At 48.2% G+C, this 22,141-nt stretch overlaps 1 protein-coding gene across 1 annotated transcript; it reads right to left on the bottom strand.

Annotated features, from left to right (window-relative positions):
- Positions 1-858: 858 nt before the first annotated feature.
- Positions 859-21,893, bottom strand: RAB11B (RAB11B, member RAS oncogene family). Its single transcript, XM_069878196.1, has 5 exons — positions 21,797-21,893; positions 14,668-14,863; positions 12,102-12,295; positions 10,154-10,234; positions 859-5,753 (listed from the first exon to the last, which is right to left on the bottom strand). The coding sequence occupies exons 1-5, from the start codon at positions 21,834-21,836 to the stop codon at positions 5,608-5,610; spliced, it is 657 nt and encodes a 218-aa protein (XP_069734297.1). The 5' UTR covers positions 21,837-21,893; the 3' UTR covers positions 859-5,607.
- Positions 21,894-22,141: the final 248 nt, after the last annotated feature.

The following is a 22,141-nucleotide window of genomic DNA, read 5'->3' as shown; positions in this document are numbered from 1 at the left end:
CCGGGGGGCGCCGGCTCCAGCGTTAGAGAACTAGGGATCTCAAAGCCCACCCGGTTCCACCCCCTGGCACGGGCAGGGACACCTCTCACTGGATCAGGGGCTCCAAGCCGCATCCAACCTGGCCTTGAACCCCTCCAGGGATGGGGCAGCCACCACTGCTCTGGGCAACCTGGGCCAGGGCCTCCCCGCCACAGCCAGGGAAACACTCCCCAAGATCTCCTCTCAATCTTCCCCCTTCCATTTTAAAGCCATAGCCTGGAGAAGAGGAGGCTGAGGGGAGACCTCATTGCTCTCTCCAACTCCCTGAGAGGAGGTTGTGGAGAGGAGGGAGCTGGGCTCTTCTCCCAAGTGACAGGGGACAGGACGAGAGGGAATGGCCTCAGGCTCCGCCAGGGGAGGGTCAGGCTGGACATTAGGAAAAAAAAAATTCACGGAAAGGGTCATTGGTCCCTGTCAGAGGCTGCCCAGGGAGGTGGTTGAGTCACCTTCCCTGGAGGGGTTTAAGGGACGGGTGGATGAGGTGCTGAGGGACATGGCTTAGTGTTTGACAGGAATGGTTGGACTGGGTCTCTTCCAACCTGGTGATTCTATGATCCTGTCTCTACGGGCCCTTAGGAAAAGCCCCTCCTCACCTTTCCCAGAGCCCCTTTCTGACCTGGAAGCTGCTCTAAGGTCTCCCCAGAGCTGGTTTTTTCCCAGGCTGAACAACCCCAACTCTCTCAGCCTGGCTCCAGCCCTTGATCACCTTTGTGGCTTCTTCTGAACCCGCTCCATCAGTTCCACATCTTCCTTGTGGTGGGGATTCCAGAGCGCTATCCTACAATTGTGTGTGTTTGGAACAGAACTTTCCACACGAGGCATGATTTGGCAATCTTTATATCCACAATACATCATAACCATGCACAAAAATCAAGGGGGGTGTATATTTACAGAGTGAATTGCACTTAACACAGGAACCAGGAACAAAAATAAATGGAAGGAACTTCTCTCCTAGGTGGCATGAAGATCCGGTGCTATAGATAGCCTGCAAAGCCTGACAGACAACACTACTGAGCATTATCTGACTGGTTTAAAATAAGAACTACTGTTATTTACTGAAACAGTGCAGCCCTGGAGAGCCTCATCTCATGGAAACATTCCATCAATCACCATTCGAACCACATTATCTATTAGTCTGCAAGCCACAAGAACCCAATCGTAACCCTGACTCATTGCATTCTGCTCTTCACCCGTCATTGCCTGGTTTTCCTTTCCTTTTCTTATTTGCAATTCAGTCTCCTACCTTTAATACAGTTTTTCCTTTTCTTATCTGCAATTCAGTCTCCTACCTTTAATACCATTTTTCCTGTTTTGGTTTGTTTCTTTACGAAGGAAAAAGGCCTCTCCCTAAGTGATCGAGTCACTTCATTAGGATCTTTTTTCTTCTACAGAGTCCAGAATCATTAAGCAAGTTCTTCCTTCATGCTTGGAAAAGAAATGATCACCAAGCACAGGTAAGACTCAACCATTAACGGCCCACAAATAGACCCACAACTTCTGGAACAGTACAGCATGCAGGAATCAAAGTGTTGGGAAGAAAAAATACCTACTGTACAATTTTCCAAGCATCTTTTGTGAAGTGATCTACTCAAATAAAAGGCACAGACCAGTCCTTACTGTCCCGGCATGTCCAGCTGAGAGCGCACTCTCCTGTTCACACAAGATTACCCTGTTGCCAGCCCTTCCACACACTGTGGGGTCATTGCAAGTGCTCCAAGAGCACAGCATCCAAACCGGGGGCTCTCTAGGATGCACCCATCCTTCTACTGCTTCTAACCTGCTATAAGTGCTGAGAAGCAGCCACAGGGGGAAAAGGGGATCACAGGGCCTTCTCCTTTTACCAAACGTCTACGGTCTCAGCAGCACACACAAAGTCTTATTAACAAAGTAGTAAGCAGTCACTCATCAACTGGATTTCTACATTTATACAAGTATGGAGCTTTAAAACTTCCTGTGAACCAAACTTCCTTGGTCAGTGCACATTACAGACTAACTCCTCGTGGAGATCCAAGACTTTAACTCACCCAGTCTGTAACCACCTGACTCGATAGGAAGAAGTTAGATTGAGCTGGTCCGCCCAGTGCATCCACTCACCACCAAATCACTTTTACGTGTGATTTTTGGCCTTTACACTACCTATAATTAACAGGGTAGTTAGCAGAAAAGCTCTGGTCTAATACTGCATCGGAGACCTTGTTCTAAATATCAGAAGGAGCCTTCAACTGCGGTTTGAATCTCTGATGCTGGGTGCTAATCACCCAGTACCTTTTAGTGTTATTTCTGAAGAGTTAAACTTGACATCCAAGCAAAGCAAGCACAGCATATATTCCTGCTTAAACAGGCAGCTTTCCTGCCATCAGGAGTTTTAAATAAGCCAAGTTCTGCCCTCAAACCTCTTCTAGCAGATGGAAGAGAGCTGAAACCTTTTCTGTTTCCCTGACAGCGATGGCTGAAAGACACAGAGCCAGTGAAGCTGCAGCATGGAGCCGTCCAGGGATGTTACATGTAACTGTTGTATTCACATCAGGACAGCATGGCTGAGGAGCCTGGCTTGTTGGAGAGCTGCTTTGAGTGTCAGACAGCTCTCAAACAGTTCTCACCTCCTGGCGATTCCTCCAGGTCTTCCCCTCTGTGATTTCAGCAGCCATTGCCAACAGTGGGTGAGGTTGTAGCTACGGTTTGAGGAGCGCATGCTTTCAGGACAGCGGGGTACTTGAGATTGAAAGCATTTCCCCTGTCCATACACAGGAAAGTGGTTTTACTAGGCAGAACTGTTCACTGTCCTTTTTCTACCAGCATTAATGGCCCTGGGCTCAGTGGAATCAAACCTACGGATAGGCTGCACCTCCAACTGCCCAGAGAGCAGCACAGCAATCTGGGAGGGTCAATGCCTCATCCAATAAACTGCGTGACCAGCAGATAAACCACCACTTACTTTACAGTGCTCACATAAGCTCTGTGTGTGCGCACACACTTCCCACATCTCAGGTGCACCTAACAGTCCTGCAGCAAAAGGCAGGAGGCCTTTCCACATCACACAACAGATCTCCAGCAACCTCACCAGCATGAACAGAATGGGTCCAAGATCCACCTACTCGGAAAGGGCTTTAGTCAACGTCAACACACAGAGATGTTGTACAAAGTCTCTTCAATACCCATTAACACTTGTGCCCCAAACACGAACCTTTCATTGGGACTCCAAGGCAAAGTTTAGAACCTTCCACAAAGTCAAAGACTAAGGAAAATCTCTTAAAGAGACAAAGCGACTAAACAGCTTCTCAACTTCTTACACCAGGCCCAACCGACTCTAGAAACACTGTGTTAAGAATAGGATTTGCAGAGTAAACACATTAATACATCACTCTGAACTAAATCAAAGTCTTCGTTAACAGCATGATTCTTCTTCATGCCATCCAACTCATTTCTTTAGAAAAAGTTGTGCTCAAGAATTAAGGAGCCCAGCTCCACTAGCATCCACCTGCTCTTGAATTAACTATTTTCAGTATCTCAGCATTTCCCATTCTCTGATGGTGGCCTCATCTGCCAGTCTTTTAATTCTGACTGCACACCTCATCCTGGACCTCAGAAAGGAGACTTCTCCACTTCCCACTGGCTGCACCTTCTCTCATCATGATGCCAATAAAGTAAATAACAAGTGACAAAAGTGCTTCCTGAACTGGGACACCCTTAAGACAGGGCACTCTGATGCCTAAAGAGGAATTCATATCCTCATGCAATGTGATTTGGCTGCAGGCATGCACTCCTTCACCTTGTATGCATCCTCTAGAAGTTGGAAAGTGGAAGTGCCAGGCACCACGCACACCTGCTGCTGTGAACTAGAGCTCTTCAGGTACTTACAGTGCAAAGTTAAAGGCATTGGTCTGGAAGTCTTACAAAAGAAAAGCCATCATAGTTAGCCGCCCTCAATTTTATTCCATACCCAGACAGAACAGTGGAGACTGGAATGTCAGATTTCCCCTTCAAGCACAATTCACAGTTTCATATTTGCTTTATATCAGAAAAGGAAAAAAATCAACTCACTAATATGCAGGTAGGATTCACCAAGTGAGGTACAGTCTCAGAATACAGAGCAAAAAGTGACTGCAAATCACTTCATTATCCTCCAGAGAAAGCAGATGGTTTCCAATTTTTCCTTTAGAGAGTGTCACCCAGCGATTGCCTCACCACAACATTCAGCACACACTGGAGGGGATGCAAGTGTGTAAGAGCCAGTGAATGATGGAAAGCAGTCATCGCAGAGGATTTCCACAAGCTAGCAAGAGACTGACTACACAAAGTTGTGGTAACATTCTTCCCATTCAGCAAAACAAAGCATTACAGGAGTTAGCCCTGCTGATGACAGATCTGTTAAATCAGGTGAAGTACAATCATTTGAGAATTACAGTCTGCGATTCAGTAAAACGGAATAAGAGGAAAATAACGGGTTAGTAGTTATTACATGAAATCTTAATATTATGCGTTTTAGTAGAGGTCAAGGGGATTATGCACAAGGTCAATAGTGAAAGATCACGAAGAGAAAGTTTGAGATGCTATGGTTCGGCAGGAGTTTTACAAAATGTATAAAGTATTGTGTTTCTCTACAACAACCGAAACCCTTACAAGTGCAGGTATATACATGACATGAAAATATTGCTTCACTCACTCAAACAGGGGTAGGAGAGAAAGAGCAGCATGCAAAAAAATCCCGGAACTAGAGAAGATTCCTGCTTTCGGACACTGATCTACAGGACAAAAGAAGCCTACTTGTACAGGTTGCAAACGGTTTCTGAAATCAATATGCTGGCACTTACTATACAGTAACGTTAACTGATTAACGTAAGCCATGAATAAATACTACGCCACTTCCTAAAGCCTGTGCAAGCAGCACAGGCACCCACAGTGGCAGAGAAAGCAATGCAGACATACTTCATTGTTCCCAAATAAAACACGAATAGAGGAAGATTTCCCAAGCAGGAAACTGTAAACTACACAGCCAGACTAACTGCGTTAGGGGCAATTACATCATAAGTAATGTTATTGTCAACAGCTTTCTGTGTGTGCAGCCACTAAAAACCTCCCTGTGAGACTTTACCAGGACAGACAATAGAGTGTTTGGTAGGATAGCCATTTTCTTTTAATTTCTCCCCCATGTTTACAGAAACACAATTAAAAAAAAATATCTGACTACATGAGGAAAAAACCTTGTCACCTAAATGTAGTTATTTCTTCAGCTGTTACAGTCAAGTCTCCATGGTTTCTCTCCCAGAAAAAAGAACCCAAACCATTTGAGGAGAGTGTTTCATGGGATAATATCCAGCAGCAGATGTTCCAACACAAACACGTCTACCAGATCAGTGCCTACATTTCAAGCCCAAAAGTCACCACACTGAAGGGTATTTCAAAGGCAGGGGAATGTTAGCCCTACAATTAAAGCTCTAAGATGAAAGGGGGGAGTTGGAATGGGGTAATGGAGGAAGAGGGAGCCACGGAATCACAGGAGATAAGTGCACACAGGTTTCTAAATGAAGCACAGACAAAGTGAAGGGCACAGGAGTCATCTACAGGAGGTCACAGGTTCTGACAGCACTGGAGTTTGTTGGATTTCTGTCCATCGGTGGTTGGTGGGACACTGATGTCAACTACGTTGTTGCCAGGAGACTCATCGTGTGCAGACCGATCTGCAATCTGCTTCTGCGAGACAATGCGGTAGATTTCTGAAAAGAGAATAGACTTGTTAGAACCCAGAAAGCCATGGCTACCAGCACACGGTAGACCACGAACACGCTGTCAAAGGAGGTGCTAGAACCCAAGAATGAGAAGATTTTAACTTGAGAGCTGTGAAAGGGAGTCTAGTCTGACCAGCTGTAGCACGCAACATCTGGCTGGCTTTCCAGCTCTGGAATGGATACACCAGCTCTGTCTGGAAAAGTTATTACGGCAAGATTCCCTGCCGTCTTCCACAACAGTACTTCCTATCACGTTTCTTTTCAATGACTCTACGAACACAGGGACTACTAAAAGGCTTTGAAAAAAGAGAAAAGAGCAGGAATGCTCATTTCTAAGACAGGAAATCATCTTTTTTGATTAAAAAAAAATGGGCACCATAATCAAGAAACACCATCCCACAGGATGCTGGCAAAACACCATGGCGCAGCAGCAATGGCAGTTCTCAATTTCACACTGCAGCATCTGGCCAGCTGCTACAACCAAATGCCTATGCCTCTTTGCAACCAATCAGCTTTCTACCCATGACAATGAAAAGCCACATTGTTCCATAAAGCCCCATATTGATCTGAAAACACTTTTCCTGAGAGAATTAATTTATTCGACTCAAATTAATTTATGCCTGAAAGCACACGGATCCACAAAGCCATGACCGCTGAAGAGAGACTGCTGGGTTAAAAGCTTGCAGAAACAAACAATTCCAACTGCACGGTTTAGGAGAAATTATTTAAGTTGAAAGGTTTTTGAATTACTTATTTCGCTGAATGTAAGCCCTTGTTGCAACTTCCCTTCATTGTGAGACAGGAAAAGGGCAAGTACCTCCCTGGAAGCCTGTGGTAAATATTATGGTTACATTCATACAGCCACAGCCTCCAAACAGCAATATCCCAAGTCTTTAGCAAGGATTAAAGCTGGTGGGGACTATGTGGGGTTTGTTTATGTAGTTATTTTTTTTTTCACAAAAGCAGTCACACACATTTACATGATAAACGTTAAGGTCCCTTCTAACCCAAACCATGCAACGTTGTTTAAAATGGGAACCTTTAACCACAGACCAATCTCGCTCCCTGGCTCCCTGCAGCAAGGGATAAGGAGAGCTGCACAGAGCCTGTCATGCCCCTCCTCACATGCTCCATGCTGTATGTCAGCACTAGCAGTTTCAAGTCATTTCAAGCCCTCCTTGCTTTGAGGAAGCATTTGTGTCTGGCTTTTTATTTTCCAGTCTTTAGTGATCCCTCAAACTGGTGGCCAATAAGGAAGCACCTGTCCTGCTCCCACCCTCCTCCAGGTCACCTACGGTTGCTCCCAACTTATGTTCTACACAGCATTTTCCCAGGTTTCTTTCCCTCCCTCAGAAGGGAGATTCTCCCCCATGTAATCACTTTAGGAGCAGACTTTGCAGGACTACTCAGTCTTACCAGCCACATCCCCACTGTCCCTGAACCACTCAGCACTTTGGGGAGCAGTGTTTGGAGTTCAGCTAGCCCAGGCCTGACCTCAGCTCAAGCTCTGGCTTCACCAGTGTTTCATCCATTACAGCAGACGCTTCTTGGGCTCTCTAAGAGCCACTTTCTCTACCCAGGTCAGTCTCAGGCCAGCACTGCAACGGAAGACAGGATGGATGGCGACTGCTGAACTTGGAGCACCAGAACCACAGATACCACCTCAAAGCACCGCAGAAGCAGCCTCAGACCCAGCCAAGTGTCAGAGACACGCAGTGAATAAGCTGCAAGGCTGCCCAGCACAAGAGATCAGCTCCAGCACCAGGCGCTCTTCTCCATGGCTTTGTCTCAACAATATTCCCCAGTTGCTTCACCAGTAGCTCTAATAACTCAACCCAAATCTGGCTGGGCAGCAAATATAACCCATTCCCAGTCTGTCAGGCTTTTTGCTTCCTGGGGCAGCCTGGTTACCCTTTTTCCTGCCTGCCTCTTCATGGTTGTCATCCTCCAACTGCAACATGTTTCTGGTGCCAACTAAGCTGGCCTGTACCAGACCTACTGATCGCAACTTCCTACTGCTGCCCTGCAAAAGGGCACCTGAAGGTGCTGATCTGCAAAAGGAACCTGAAAGAGCCTGACCTGTAGAATTCATCATATTAAAAGTCCGCTTTTTTTCTTAGGAATAGGCTCTCATTCATACATAACCAAGAAACAAGAACACAAGGCCAGTTCTTTGGCCAGCATCCAATAAACAACATACACCAGACACTTTCTGATCATCAAGCAGAACCAGGACAAAGGCTCATTCTCGTTCAACCAAAATCAATATCCGGTCACAATAAAAGCTCAGAAATGGTCACGTGAGATGCTGTGGGACATACAGATCAGGCACCACTTTCCAAAAGAGCGTACAGCCGTGGGCCATCCCTGGAGGGACTTAAAAGACATAGGGGTGTGGTGCTTATGGACAGAGTTTAATGGTGGACTTGGCAGTGTCAGGACTCGATCTTAAGCGCCTTTTCCAATCTAAAAGATTCTGTGATTTATGGGTCTAGAGCTCAGCTGTGGTAAGCAACAGTCAGGAATTGGATCTTGCCAACTCTTCATGTTCATGGTATGGATATTAAAGATATTTCCAAGAGACAGAACAAGCACACTGACAAATTGTATAGCATTTTCCCTTCTTTAGGACAAGGTTCAGATGGCACAGGGCAGCCAGAGGTAGAAGAGCAATCCAGTACCTGTTTGATAGCCTTCTTCCTATTTAGATATGGCTTTCAAGGGTTCTTAGCCAATTCCCAAGCACTTGACCTTAGAAGCGGGAGACAATGCTTTGAAACATCAACAAGTAGCTTTCCTGTTGCCTCAAACAGCCTTTTGAGATATGACTGTTGCAGAACAGAGTGGAAGGCAGTCTCTGAGAGCTGGGATGCTCGAGTTTACTGGAGTTTGTTAGCACCTGTTCAGAAAGCCTGCAGGCCCATGCTGGTTTCCCTCTCCCTGGGGTGTGACAGCACCATGCTTCCCAGGACTCTGCTTCCAAGGGTTAGCTCAGGCACAGAGCTACCCAAATGCTGTCACCTCGAACTGCTGACAGAGTAATACATCCTCTGCGACACAGCGCTGAAGCATGAAGTGGTGACATGCTCCTACAAGCTAAAGTCTAACTAACATTACAGATTAGGCCAAACCCCAAGACTGGGAGAAGTCATCCACCCCAGCTGAAGTAACACCACAGAGATAAGCCTCTTTTACACATCTCTCTCGCTCCATGTGCTTCCCATTTCTACTCTCAGCATATATCCTCTCACCACTTCAATCCTGTCCTTTCTCCTTCTTCGGCCTCATGACCATACAAGTCTCAATTCTTGGCCAATCTCACTTGGAAGGAAATCAGTGAGTTCCCCATGTGCTGCACTTGGCCCAGAACAGAGCTGCACTCTTCCAGAGGCCAAATCAGTGCTCAGCTTAGATTTGCAACACCAGCTGGAAATCCCCATGAGTCTACAAACAGTGCTTTGGCAATGGCTTAGCAAAGCAAGGAGGACTCGCTGGTGCATCTGCAGTGATAAAGCGTTACTGGTGAATCCCAGGCCTTGCGCAGCAGGGCGCTCCCTCACTCAAGGGCCATGAAAATACATGCAGGCAACAGCTCCATCTGAAGGAATGGAAATTCTAATGCTCAGTCTGAAAGAAGGAAAAATGAAATAGTAGAGTTCTACTGCCCGGAATGCCCCTGACACCACATGCAGTGGACCTGCTGGATGAGCCATGCAGCTTTCCCATGCAAGTCTGAAGCTGCAGCGGGACACCGTGCACTCTGTAGCCACATCTACAGCAGTTACAGATGCTGAAGAACACTGCTCGGCAACGGAAATCATAAGCCCTGGTGTCATTATGGCCTGTGGCCACTATCACATTCTCAGACCACTCCTGGGACTCCTGAGGGATATTCCCAGCAGGCAGCTATGCTGCTGGTGCAGTCACCTGCAACCCTTGACATCAGCCAAGAACAAGAGTTCAGAAGTCTGGACAAAAATACCATGGACTAATTTGCTTTGGTGCAGGAGAACACACTGGAACAGGTAACTTCCTAATGTGGTTGTGGCTTCCTAATGTGGTTGTGGCTTCCTAATGTGGTTGTGGCTTCCTAATGTGGTTGTGGCTTCACTGTCAAGGTTTTGCACAGGCACAGAACTACTGCTACCTTTACAACAGCGCTACTGCAATACCTTGAATTTATGGGACACAAGGAGATTAGAAGCCTCCAGATCCTTGGGCAGAGAGGTGTGGGGTGGGAGGCAGAACACAAACGGGAGATTAGAAGGCTCACAGACTGACCATCATTCCCAACATTCATAAACAAAACATTCTAGGTAACTGCAAGACATGCCTGAGTGGAAGCTCTGCTACCTCTCAAGGTGCTCCAAACTTGTACCAAACCATACCTGTGAGGATGTTCTTGAAGGCTTCTTCTACATTTGTTGAATCCAGAGCAGATGTTTCAATAAAAGATAAGTTATTTTTTTCTGTAACAAATAACAAGTGGTTCAGTTAAAAATGTTAAAGGTACTTTATTTCACCTTTACTTTGAATTCTCAACCTTTATTTTTAGGCCAAACCAGCCAAGGCACAGTCTTTTTTCCCCCCTGTTCCTAGCGTAACAACTTGGTGCACTGTTCATTTAGCTGTACAGTTTCAGCAGCAGCATCCTTGACCACTACCACAGTGCGAGAACATTTTCCTTGCTACTGTATTTCCTTGCTACATTTCCTCGTTTGTTGTATTACTTGTCTAAACGCCATTCTCATCTACAGATCATTCCTAGAAGTGCCTCGAGTAAGAGCACAGAGAAAAAAAACGGCTGTAATTGGAATCACACTTCTCTGCAATCCCAAGCTAATCAGACCTACCCTTTCCTAATCAAGCCCCACCTCCAAAGTACACTAACCCCCTGATAATACAGTCCATCATCTTCTTTCCTCTTGCAATGCAAAAGATAAGGTTTTTTTATGGTAATAATTAAAAAAAGATTGTGTAACACCCAAACATCACAGCCAGAGTGGTGCTGTACCAGCCCAGAAACAGGCACATCAGTCACAGGCGTTAGACAGCAACACCTGTACCATCACCAGCTACGTAAAACAGCCTTGGTAAAAAATGAGATGTTGAACCAGGCGATCAAAGCAATGCTTCATTGAGGGTCCCTACTAACTTGTTTTGCCTCTCTTACATAGACTTTGCTTCTCCCTCATCTGCAAATTTGAAGAGGATTTTACTAAGTGGGAACTTGCTCTGTAGCAACTCCAGAAAATGTCCTTGAGCAAATCCTCATGATATTCCTAGGAGGATTTTAAAGACTATATATTTAAAATTCCACCTCCAAGCTTGACAGCCACACAGAAGCAAGCTGAGCCTCCCTAGACATTAAGGGGAATTTGACCAGTGCTCTGCAAGATAAGGAAGAGGGAGCAGTAATGCAGTAGCAGCAGCTCACATAACCCACTCTATTTCTCCCCACAAATGATAACTTTGAAGTCTGATGATCATTGTGCTTAAATGAAACCAGATGACACTGCTGGACTGGAACACCTCTGCTCTGAGGACAGGCTGAGAGAGCTGGGGTTGTTCAGCCTGAAGAGGAGAATGCTCCAGGGAAACCTTAGAGCTGCCTCAAAGTACTGAAAGGGCCTCCAGGAAAACTGGGGAGGAACTTTTTATAAGGGCATGGAGTGATAGAATGAGGACAGATTAGACACGATGAGGGTGGGGAGGCCCTGGCCCAGGTTGCCCAGAGCAGTGGTGGCTGCCCCATCCCTGGAGGTGTTTAAGGCCAGGTTGGATGGGGCTTTGAGCCCCTGATCCAGAAGGAGGCGTCCCTGCCCCTAGTAGGGGGTGGAACTGGACGGGCTTTGAGGTCCCTTCCAACCCGAACCATCCTATAATTCTACTGTGCGCATGCGTGCTCTGGAACAGAAACTGCACAACTAAAGAGGGTGCAGCGTTTCTATGCAGCTCGCTGTACTGGTGTGTGCTCAGTAGAACCAGGCCTTTGGAAAGGAAGGAAAGACATTCCGTGTTACGATAGTTTATACTGACATTGTGACATTTTCTCTTCTAAATGTTGCTTACTGTTTCTAGCCTTGCTAGGGGAAGTGTTCAATCTTCACCTATCAAGCAGCTCAAGGACAGCATTTCAAAAACATCTACTGCCGTTAGATTGAAAAAAAAAAACCCCAATCCCACATGCTATTTAAAAAAAAACAAAAATAACAAAAAAACCCCACTTAAATGCCTTTTTTAAGGTCAAAAATAAAAACTGAGATGAAAACTCAGTCCCAAACAACAATAGCAGGATTACAGACAGCACCAACCCAGAACGCTCTGCTTACAAACCTGCGAAAGCCCGGGCCTCGTCGGTGGGCACAGCTCTCAGGTGGCGGAGATCGCTCTTGTTACCCACCAGCATGATGACAATATTGTTGTCTGCGTGATCCCGAAGCTCCTTTAGCCAGCGCTCCACGTTCTCATAGGTGAGGTGTTTGGCAATGTCATAGACAAGGAGAGCCCCAACAGCACCGCGGTAATACCTGAAACAAAAGAGATGTTCTTTTATGGAGAGCTCTGTCCAAGTCACCGCCAGACCTTGCATCCAGCTTGTCTGTGCTGGGTACTAAAGTTCAAAGCATTCCATCCCGGCTTTGGAAAAGTTGTGCTGATTCAAATTCTGGTGTTGGGGTTTTTAAGCCTAAAACCAAGCTCCAAATGCTAGAATTTTTTTAATGGTATTCCTACAAAATTCCAGTGTAGGTACAAAATGCTGAAGAGCCTGTGGAAGCCACGACATTTTTAGTCTGCTACAACAGCATGCAGGAAAACTCAACGCACTTCAGACTCAGCAGCTACCTACCAGCCATCTGAGATCACAGAATCATGGAACGGTTTGGGTTGGAAGGGACCTTAAAGCCCATCCAGTTCCACCCCCCGGCACTGGCAGGGACACCTCCCATGGACCAGGTTGCTCCAAGCCCCATCTAACCTGGCCTTTAACATCTCCAGGGATGGAGCATCCACAATTTCCCTAGGCAACCTGGGCCAGGGCCTCACCACCCTCATCATGAAGAATTTCTTCCTAATGTCTAACTTAAATCTTCCACCTTCAAATTTAAAGCCCTCATCCTATCACTCCATGCCTTTGTAAGGATCCCCTCACCAGCTTTCCTGGAGCCCCTTTCAGTATTGTAAGCTGCTCTCCCTGGAGCCTTCTCTTCCCCAGGCTGAACAACCCCAACGCTCTCAGCCCTTCCTTGTGTGGGAGGTGCTCTAGCCCTCAGATCTTCTTTGTGGCCTCCTCTGGATCCGTTCCAACAGTTCCATATGCTTCTTATGTTGGGGATTACAGAGCTGGACACAGGACTGCAGACGGAATCTCACAAGTGTGGAGCAGAGGAGGAGAATCCCCTCCCGGGTCCACGCTTCTTTTGAGGTTTCCCAGGACGTTGCTGGCCTTCTAGGCAGTGAGCTCACAGCTCAGGGTTTGCTCCTTTGGTGCAGGTTTGGGCCCATTCAACTCAAGCCACGGGCTTAGGACAGCACAAGCAATCCTGTGATGTCCACCTCTCTTCCACACAATCCCACCATTTCTCCTCTGCTCCACCAGCACCTGTGTGACACATCGTTGAACCGATTCAGTGCACCAAGTCAGCAGAAACCATTCCCGTTTTGCTGCTGGTTGGCGCTCTGCTGGCTCAGCAGGCTGAACTGGACGAGCGATGCATCAAGCAGGAGCTGGTGCCAGCACAAAGGACACGCAGGATCACAGGGCTGCAGATGCGATGATTCTCACCAGCCAAGCCTGTTGTTGAATCAGACTCAGCCAGCAGATTTTCTGCTAAGCTTCCATTGCAGTTAAGAACAATTTAAGGGGCACAAAAAAGTTTCTGAAAAACACGTTAACAAACATGGAAAAGCTGCAGTTTGAAATCGCCTCTTACCTCTGCTTTGGCATTACTTTGGTTCTGTGTTCCTTCCCTACAGGTTTTCCCCTTTGAGCTCCATGCTCTTCTGTTCTCCTCCCCTCTACTCTGCATTACCCTGTTTCACTTCAATGAACAAAGTTCCCCTTGCCTCAAGTTTAATACAAATCTGTGCATGATTCAGAAACAAGTTTGTACCTTTAAAAACCGATATACATCTGCAACACCAAAAAATTCCAACTTGCTGATCGGAACACACCCTAGATACCTAGGCCTGCCAATAGGGTTTTGTTTTCTTGCTCTGAAGACACTTTTGCCTGCTACCTGCACAGAAGCAGATACATCTAGAGGTTACAGCTCAAGATGCTGTCTTGATTAACAAGGTGCTGTGCATGGAAGCTCAGAACCACTGTTCTAAACAGGGATGTGCCTAATGCTGCACAGTCAGCAGTAGCACAGTTCCCTTCCTACTTCCTGGTTATTCAGCATTGGACTTAATTTTCAGGGCTGTGAATTCAACGTCATTGACCCTTCAAGGGAGTTCGTGGCTGCGGACTGTCCTAAAAACACTCTCAGTCATGAGACTGAGGGGGCAACAGAGACCAGAAGCCACTGGCATGGAGGAAAACTACCCTACCGAGACCAAAACTTGATGTCGAACAGAATCCAGCCTCCATGAGAAATAACACTCATTCCACGTGATAAAGACAGCGCATCCAGGGCAGGGAAAACCTAAACCACAAGAATTAAACAGAGCTTCCCACACTTTTGATTTAAGCTGTCATTTTTCCTGTAACATTGTTATAATGAAAGTAATGTTTAGATAAGGAACACAGAAGTATTTGCTACCTATATAGACAATGAAGTCTGTCATAATAATTTTGTCATGCATCCCAGAAGTCTTTCATTAATTCTCTCCCCGTAAATGTACCTTTACCACCTTGCTAGAATTCTGCTGCTAGCCTGAGCCAAGGCACAGTACTCACGCTGAAGTAATGGCACGGTATCGTTCCTGTCCTGCAGTATCCCAGATCTGTGCTTTTATCGTCTTCCCATCCACCTGGATGCTCCTGGTGGCAAATTCCACCCCAATGGTGCTCTTACTCTCCAAATTGAACTCATTGCGTGTGAAACGTGACAGCAGATTACTCTTCCCAACTCCAGAGTCTCCAATCAACACAACTGCAAGAAAAGACAATTTTCTAAATTAATTCTTTGTATGGTGCTGCCAGGCTGCCTTGCAGCAGGACCCAGAGGAGCTGCACAGCCAGAGAAACGCAAGAGAGAGTTATGCTGACACCACCTCAGACTTCACCACTCACAGGCGCTTTCCCAGCCCCCAAGCAGCCCCCAGCCGGCTGCTCAGTTCCTCAGCGGTGGGAAAGAGGAATTGCTGCAGCACCTATCAACAGCCAAACACTGCTCTGGAGGGCTCAGGCCACCACCAGTAATGGGAGGTAAGGAGTCCCTGCCATACGCTGCCTTTGGCAAAGGCAGAAACGCTACAGTGAGGAACACAGCAAGAGGCTACCTCTTTGCTTGACATACAGCATAAGCCTGCTCTATTTTTAGTTTAAAAAACCCAACACAGTAACTAAACAATTATTTGCAGTCCCTGCTGGGGTCGTACAGGGTGTTTTATTTCAATAATTTAATTCATAACTATGTTCAACACAAAAAGGAGAAACCAGGAGACATTTGATACTACAAGCAAGACTAAGCAAAGCAGAACTTCATCCAGCAGAACGAGTTCCAGGAGATGGCATAAGATGTAAAAGATGAGCTAAAAATCTCTGCCTCCACACTAGGTGTTGCCATGTTAACAGAAAAATGGGAGTGCAGAGAGATCTTCAGCACACAAATGCCAGCTTTACTGAAGGGAATTGTGAAAATGAAAGGTACGTGTGGTAGCAGGAGTTCCCTCCCTACTCCAGGGCTGACACTCTCTGCCATTCCTGCTGGAGCCAGCTGCTGCTTCATCCCCAGCAGTGCTGGCCTGGCCCTCCAGGAGACCTCATCAAAAACACAAAGACAAGAGGCATCACACCGGGTTTTTTACCGTGCAGCGAGCGCAGCTACAGACATTTTTGTAAACCCCTGGATTGCTGACTGGAGCAAGAAATAACTGATGGGAAACGGGACTAAAAGCAACGGAGCCATTCTCCCTTTTTCCCAGCCAACACTGTATCAGATAGGACTTTGGGATTCAGGCTCACAACATCCTGGCTGGAGCAGAAGGGATAAAGGCAGCCTCAGCAAGGTTTCTTCAGCCTTGGGAATATCTCCCACTGTGCCTCAAAGTATAGATCTGCTGATCTTCCTCATTCACGCGATCTGTTTTTCCTATAGAAAAGCAGACACGGGCAGAAAACATCCCTCCGCAACGAATCACAGAAGACTGTTCTCATTACAAGCTTCCAGAATGAGCTCACCAGCATCCTCCCAGGGCCAAGGACCGTGCTCATCTGTTTGTGTTATTACAGCTTTGCTCTGCTCTGGCCATTGTTTCAGGATACAGCTCCATCTCACACACTGCTCCACCCTCCTAACACATTCCCAAACTCGGGCTGTAGCCCGCTGTTCCTCTGCTGCGACAGCTCCGGAGCTGCAAGGGGAGATGGCTCAAGCGCTCCAGACTGCCCCCAGCATTTCATCCAGCTGACAGCACAGACAGACGGACAATTGTGCTAGCACAGCTGAACAGTCAAAACACAACAGAGGCAGGAAGGGGCAGCCAGTGGATCGTGGCAAGGTGCCACAACTCCCCACCCAGGACAGCTCAAATCAGCTCCTCACAGAGCTCTGCCTTCTCTGGCAAAGAGCCCAAAGCATTTTTTTATGGTATGAGAACAGATTTATAAAAAAGATTTTATTACAAGTTCTAACTCTAGGATTTTGTTAGCTTTATTTTCCAGACAAACAGTTTTTCATCACTAATTCCACAGGGTGTTCCAAGAACAAGCTGAAGGTCACTCATCTTGCACAGAGATTGGCTGGATGGGGGTCAGCTGTGACCTGGCCACAACCAAGAAGAGGCAAGACCCACCACACCAGCCAGAACCAGCCTAGAAAGGCCCTGAAGCTTCCAACTGTTTCCAAAAGGAGTTAGCTTCTTGGGAATCCACAGCTTGAGAAAGCACAGCTGTCTCTCCAGGTTTCAGCTACCTCCTGTCCTCTGGCAGTTCAAAATATCAGCTTTGTGCATAAACCCTGCAAAGGGCTCTAAGGTTGTTAACTCCATCCTTCGCAGGAAGACCATCCAGGGGTCCTGCACTACCTCAGCCAGCTTTTGCGTCTGCTGCACTCTGGCACCAAAGCACCATGCTCCCCTTCCCCTGGCTGCTCCACACTCCAGCACAGCTTGTCAGAGAGCATTTTTAGAAGTCTCTGGATGCAGAAACAACAAAGGATGGCAACCAGATCGCAACTGAGTAAACAAGGCTCTCTCTACCTTACAGTCTCCCAGTGCTTCTTGTTGATACTCAGCCTTGGGCACTAAACGAACATTTTCACTTCCAGGAGGACACGTAGACCCACATGAAGGCAGAACCCACAAACTTTTATTTTCTGTGGGAACAGGCCACCAGACAGCATCAACTGCAGACAAAGTAGACAGAGTAGAAAAAGTTCCAAGTGAGATCCAAGAGCCTGGACACTACCTAAGCTCATCTCACCAGAACGGATGAAGTCACCTTAATGGCCTTTAGGGCCATGCTGGTCATGGAAGATGCACCAGTTTGACCTTGGAAGTGACTTTAACCAATAACCAGCACCAACCACCATCAGATGGTTGTAAGTACACACGCAAGCCATGCTTAGCACCCCATTTAGGTCCTGAATCACAGTGCTGCTCCTTCGGTCTCTCCTGATTTCCCCCCTCCTCCACCACACTGTGCCACTTTGCGGGTTACCATTCACCAGAGCTCAGCCTCCACCAAGAACAAATCATCCAAGTCTCAGTCTCCATCCTCACCCTATGTCCTGCCAGGCCACCCCACAAACAGACCTACAGCCCAATGCCACCAACCAGGCACTTGCCTCCCACCTTAGGATCTGAGTACAAAGCAAGCAACAGACAAGATTAAAATCCAGCAGATTAAGAAAAATGGGAAAAAAGTTTATGACAGAATTTTGAATACCCTCATCCAGTGGGTCTTTTCCAGCCTGGTGATTCTATGATTCTATGATTCATTTATTAACCTGTGTTTGTTTGAACAAGTAAGGAGATTGCAACTCTAGCAGAGACCACATAAGCAGAGTTCATCATAAATATGAAGTACACAAGATTGTCAGATATTGATGACTAACACGACACACATTTGGTTTTAATAAGCACCGCCTTTGTTAGGCTCAAGGTCTAATCAGAGCAGCCCAAATTCCCGCAAAGGTAAAAGAAAGCTCCTTTTCCTATGGGTGTTCTTTCCTTCCTTTTTCATAGGCCAGCACACGTCTGCGCAATCTCCAATTTCATTTTTAAAACAAACACTGATAAAAGCTAATCTTCACATGAGGAAAATTAATGTGCAGATCACATTTTAATGGGTACAAGGCTTCCAATATTTTAACAACTACAAAAAGGTCATGAATTCGATGCCAGATCCAACCCATTCAAAACTCATGATAAAAAGTTCTTGCTTTTTAACCGTCCCAGCTACAAAACTAATTGAGAACAGAGCCCCGCAATGCTGGCTCTGCTTGGGTTACGTCACTCAATGCATCTACAAGATCCTCTCAGCCTCACCACTCGGATACACAGCATTCAGTTTGTTCTCCCAAAGGCTGGCGTGGTTGCTCTGCTCACAGACAGTTTGTTGCGATCGATAACACAAGCAGTGCTGACTGCCGGGCCGCACACAGGAGAAAGGGAAATAGGAATACAGATAAAGAGGTGCTGGTTTAGCAGAGCAGCTTTGCCTACAACTGCACTCGCATCCCCAGAGTGCCACCAAACCTTAAATTACTTGTCGCCTGCTGTGTGCCAGACCCAATAAGCCAACAAGCACTGGGCTCTCCCACAGCCCTGGTGAAATGGCCAGTCCTGGAGCACACGTCAAGGGACGACACGGAGGAGGGAACACCAGGAACAACAAGCCAGCTACACACAGAAACAGTTGCTACAAACTCTTTGGCCATTTTCAGCCCTGAAAAACTGTTTTATCAGCAGTATTTCACATGAAAGAGACCAACAACAAACTGGGCTCTTCACCTTTCAAACTTCTCATAGAGCTGATTAATATCAGAAGGAAAAATTGTGACTTTAAAGCATCCTAAATAATATTACAATTGAATTGTATTACAATGGAAGGATGCTAACTTCTTAAACAAGCACAACTGCGAAAGCTAAAATCAGAGTCCAACCAGATTTCCTTTGGGAATGGGTGGTGGGGGAAATGGTCAAACCTTAGATTTAATTAAAAATAACCTTGCCCAGGCTGCAAGGATCCTCCCTTCACCATTATTTCTACCTCTGGCCACTACATGCGCCTGACAGAAGGAAGTTCAAAAGCCACCTATGTGGCTAAGAAGGGGCTGAACCAGAAGCCAAACCAACTCCTGGACATTACTTTCTTCATTATGTCAATTCCCCTTGATATTTAATTTCATTATTGGAAGGGGAAAAGGGAAAGGAAGGAGAGTTGGTCCTACAGCAAGGACATCATCCTACATGCTCCTATTCGTACTCATTTTTTCTTGCTTGATCTCAGAAAGCCTGGAAGGAAGGAAAAGACAAGCAGGTAGGGAAGGGGGGTTTTGTGGGTTGACTCGTTTATTTAAAAAAAAAAACCATCCCCAGCACTACGCCTACCCACAGGACAACACAAAAAGGACAATTCTCCCCCGAAATGCTTAATTAAGTGAAGTGCTAAAGCATGCCAAGTTGTCTGCAGTACCAACACAGCAGCAGGGTTCCTGACCAAATAGCTAGAGGTTAAGTTCCACTCCAGATAAAATTAAAAATGGATTTCAAAGCGGCACAAATATTTTCAAAGACAAATGCAGTTTTGCCTACCTAATGACTATTCACAGAAAGAAAAAATGGAATAAAATTGTCAGGCTTTCAAGTTCCTGGCTATTAAACCACTTGGGAAAAACACAGTGGAATGACTTCAGAAAGAAACTAGTTTAGACCCAGACAGGGGAGCGTTTTGAGGCTGGTCTTCTGCTTTATAGGTGGAGAAGAAATTAGGGATTTTTTTCCCCCTGCATTATCTTGGAGACTGCAAGACAAATACATCAAAGAGGCAAACACATTCATAAAATATTTCCAGCAGGCAAATAATTGCTCTTTCCTCTCATCAAGAAGCAGGTCTGGAATCAGTGCTGCCCCTGTGAGGGGGTGGGTTCAGTGTGTCCCAACACCAAAGTCCAGGGAAATTTTTCATGGCAGCAGGCGCACAACAACAGCCTCTGTGAGCACCCCATAATCCCTGTGAGCACCCAGGGCCTCTGCGAGCACCCCATAACCCCTGTGAGCACCCACGGCCTCCATGAACACCCCATAACCCCTGTGAGCACCCACGGCCTCCGCAAGCACCCCACAACCCCTGTGAGCACCTACCAGACTCCATGAGCACCCCATAACCTCTGTGAGTACCCACAGCCTCCGTGAGCACCCCATAACCCCTGTGAGCACCCACAGCCTCCATGAGCACCCCATAACCCCTGTGAGCACCCACAGCCTCCACGAGCACCCCATAACCCCTGTGAGCACCCACAGCCTCCACGAGCACCCCATAACCCCTGTGAGCACCCCATAACCCCCATAAGCACCTATGGACTCCGTGAGCACCCCATAACCTCTGTGAGCACCCCACAACCCCTGTGAGCACCCACGGCCTCCGTGAACACCCCATAACCTCTGTGAGCACCTACAGACTCCATGAGCACCCCATAACCCCTGTGAGCACCCCACAACCCCTGTGAGCACCTACAGACTCCATGAGCACCCCATAACCTCTGTGAGTACCCACAGCCTCCGTGAGCACCCCATAACCCCTGTGAGCACCCACAGCCTCTGCGAGCACCCCATAACCCCTGTGAGCACCCACAGCCTCCGTGAGCACCCCATAACCCCTGTGAGCACCCACAGCCTCCGCGAGCACCCCATAACCCCTGTGAGCACCCACAGCCTCCGCGAGCACCCCATAACCCCTGTGAGTACCCACGGCCTCCGTGAGCACCCCATAACCTCTGTGAGTACCTGCGGCCTCCATGAGCACCCCATAACCCCTGTGAGCACCCACAGCCTCCGCAAGCACCCCACAACCCCTGTGAGCACCTACAGACTCCATGAGCACCCCATAACCCCTGTGAGCACCCCATAATCCCCATAAGCACCTATGGACTCCATGAGCACCCCATAACCTCTGTGAGTACCCATGGCCTCCGTGAGCATCCCATAACCTATGTGAGCACCCATGGCCTCCGTGAGCACCCCATAACCTCTGTGAGCACCCCATAATCCCCGTAAGCACCTATGGACTCCGTGAGCACCCCATAACCCCTGTGAGCACCCCACGGCTGGCCACCGCAGCCTCGCCTCTTGGACAGGTGAGCTCCCAGGATGAAACACAGCCACACTGCCACAGGAGACAAAGCAGAAAAGAGGTCAGGGAACATGGAGGTGAAGGTTTTACATACGCCTGAGCCTCTTTAGGCCTGAAAGGTGGAGTTGTGGGAGCCCCAACATCGTTCCCCATGCAGGACATCAACCCCAGCCCCCCACCAGCACGGGTCTCGCAGCACCAAACCCACCCTGCAGCGTCTGCTTCTCACCCAGCTGCTGGACACCCGCGACGTGCCACTCGTGGGCACAATTAAACACCCACCAAAGCGCAAATAGCACCATCAACCCCGCCGCTCCAGCCGTTCAGGGCTCGGGGAGCGGCCCTGAGGCCTCCCCGGAGGCCGAGGCTCTCCAGCAGCGCCAGCCTCGCTCCGGGGCGGCCCCGGGGGCGACGGGGCAGGGCGGGACAGGCCCGGAGGGGGGGGGCGGCCGGGGCAGCGGCGCCGCGGGGCGGGCCCGGGGGAGCGGCGGAGGCTCCCGGGGGCGTCGGGCCCGGCCCGCGGGACCCCCGGCAGCCCCGGCGAGAGCGGCCCCGCGCACACAGGTACCTTTGAAGAGGTAATCGTACTCGTCGTCGCGGGTGCCCATGGCGATGGCGGCGCCGAGCCTCTGGCTGCCAGGCCCCGAGCGCGGCCCAGCGGGGAAGGGGGGGCGCCGCCCGCCCGCCAATCAGCGCCCGCCAGAGCCCGCGGGGGGCGGGGCAAGCGCCGGGCGCGGCGCAAGCGACCAATAGGAGAGCGCGGCGGCGATGACGGGCGGACGGCGCGGCCCAATGGGAGCGCGCGCAGCGTGGGAGGGGCGGGGCTAGGAGCCGCAGCCGGGACCCTGCGAAAAGGGGCGGGGGGCGGGGCCTAAAGGGGGCGGGGCCTCGGCGTCACAGGGTGGGTTGGGCT

This window comes from Phaenicophaeus curvirostris, chromosome 28, assembly GCF_032191515.1.
Source record: "Phaenicophaeus curvirostris isolate KB17595 chromosome 28, BPBGC_Pcur_1.0, whole genome shotgun sequence".
NCBI lineage: Eukaryota > Metazoa > Chordata > Aves > Cuculiformes > Cuculidae > Phaenicophaeus > Phaenicophaeus curvirostris.
Note: the sequence above shows the minus strand (reverse complement) of the source record. Positions and strands in the feature narration are given on the sequence as shown.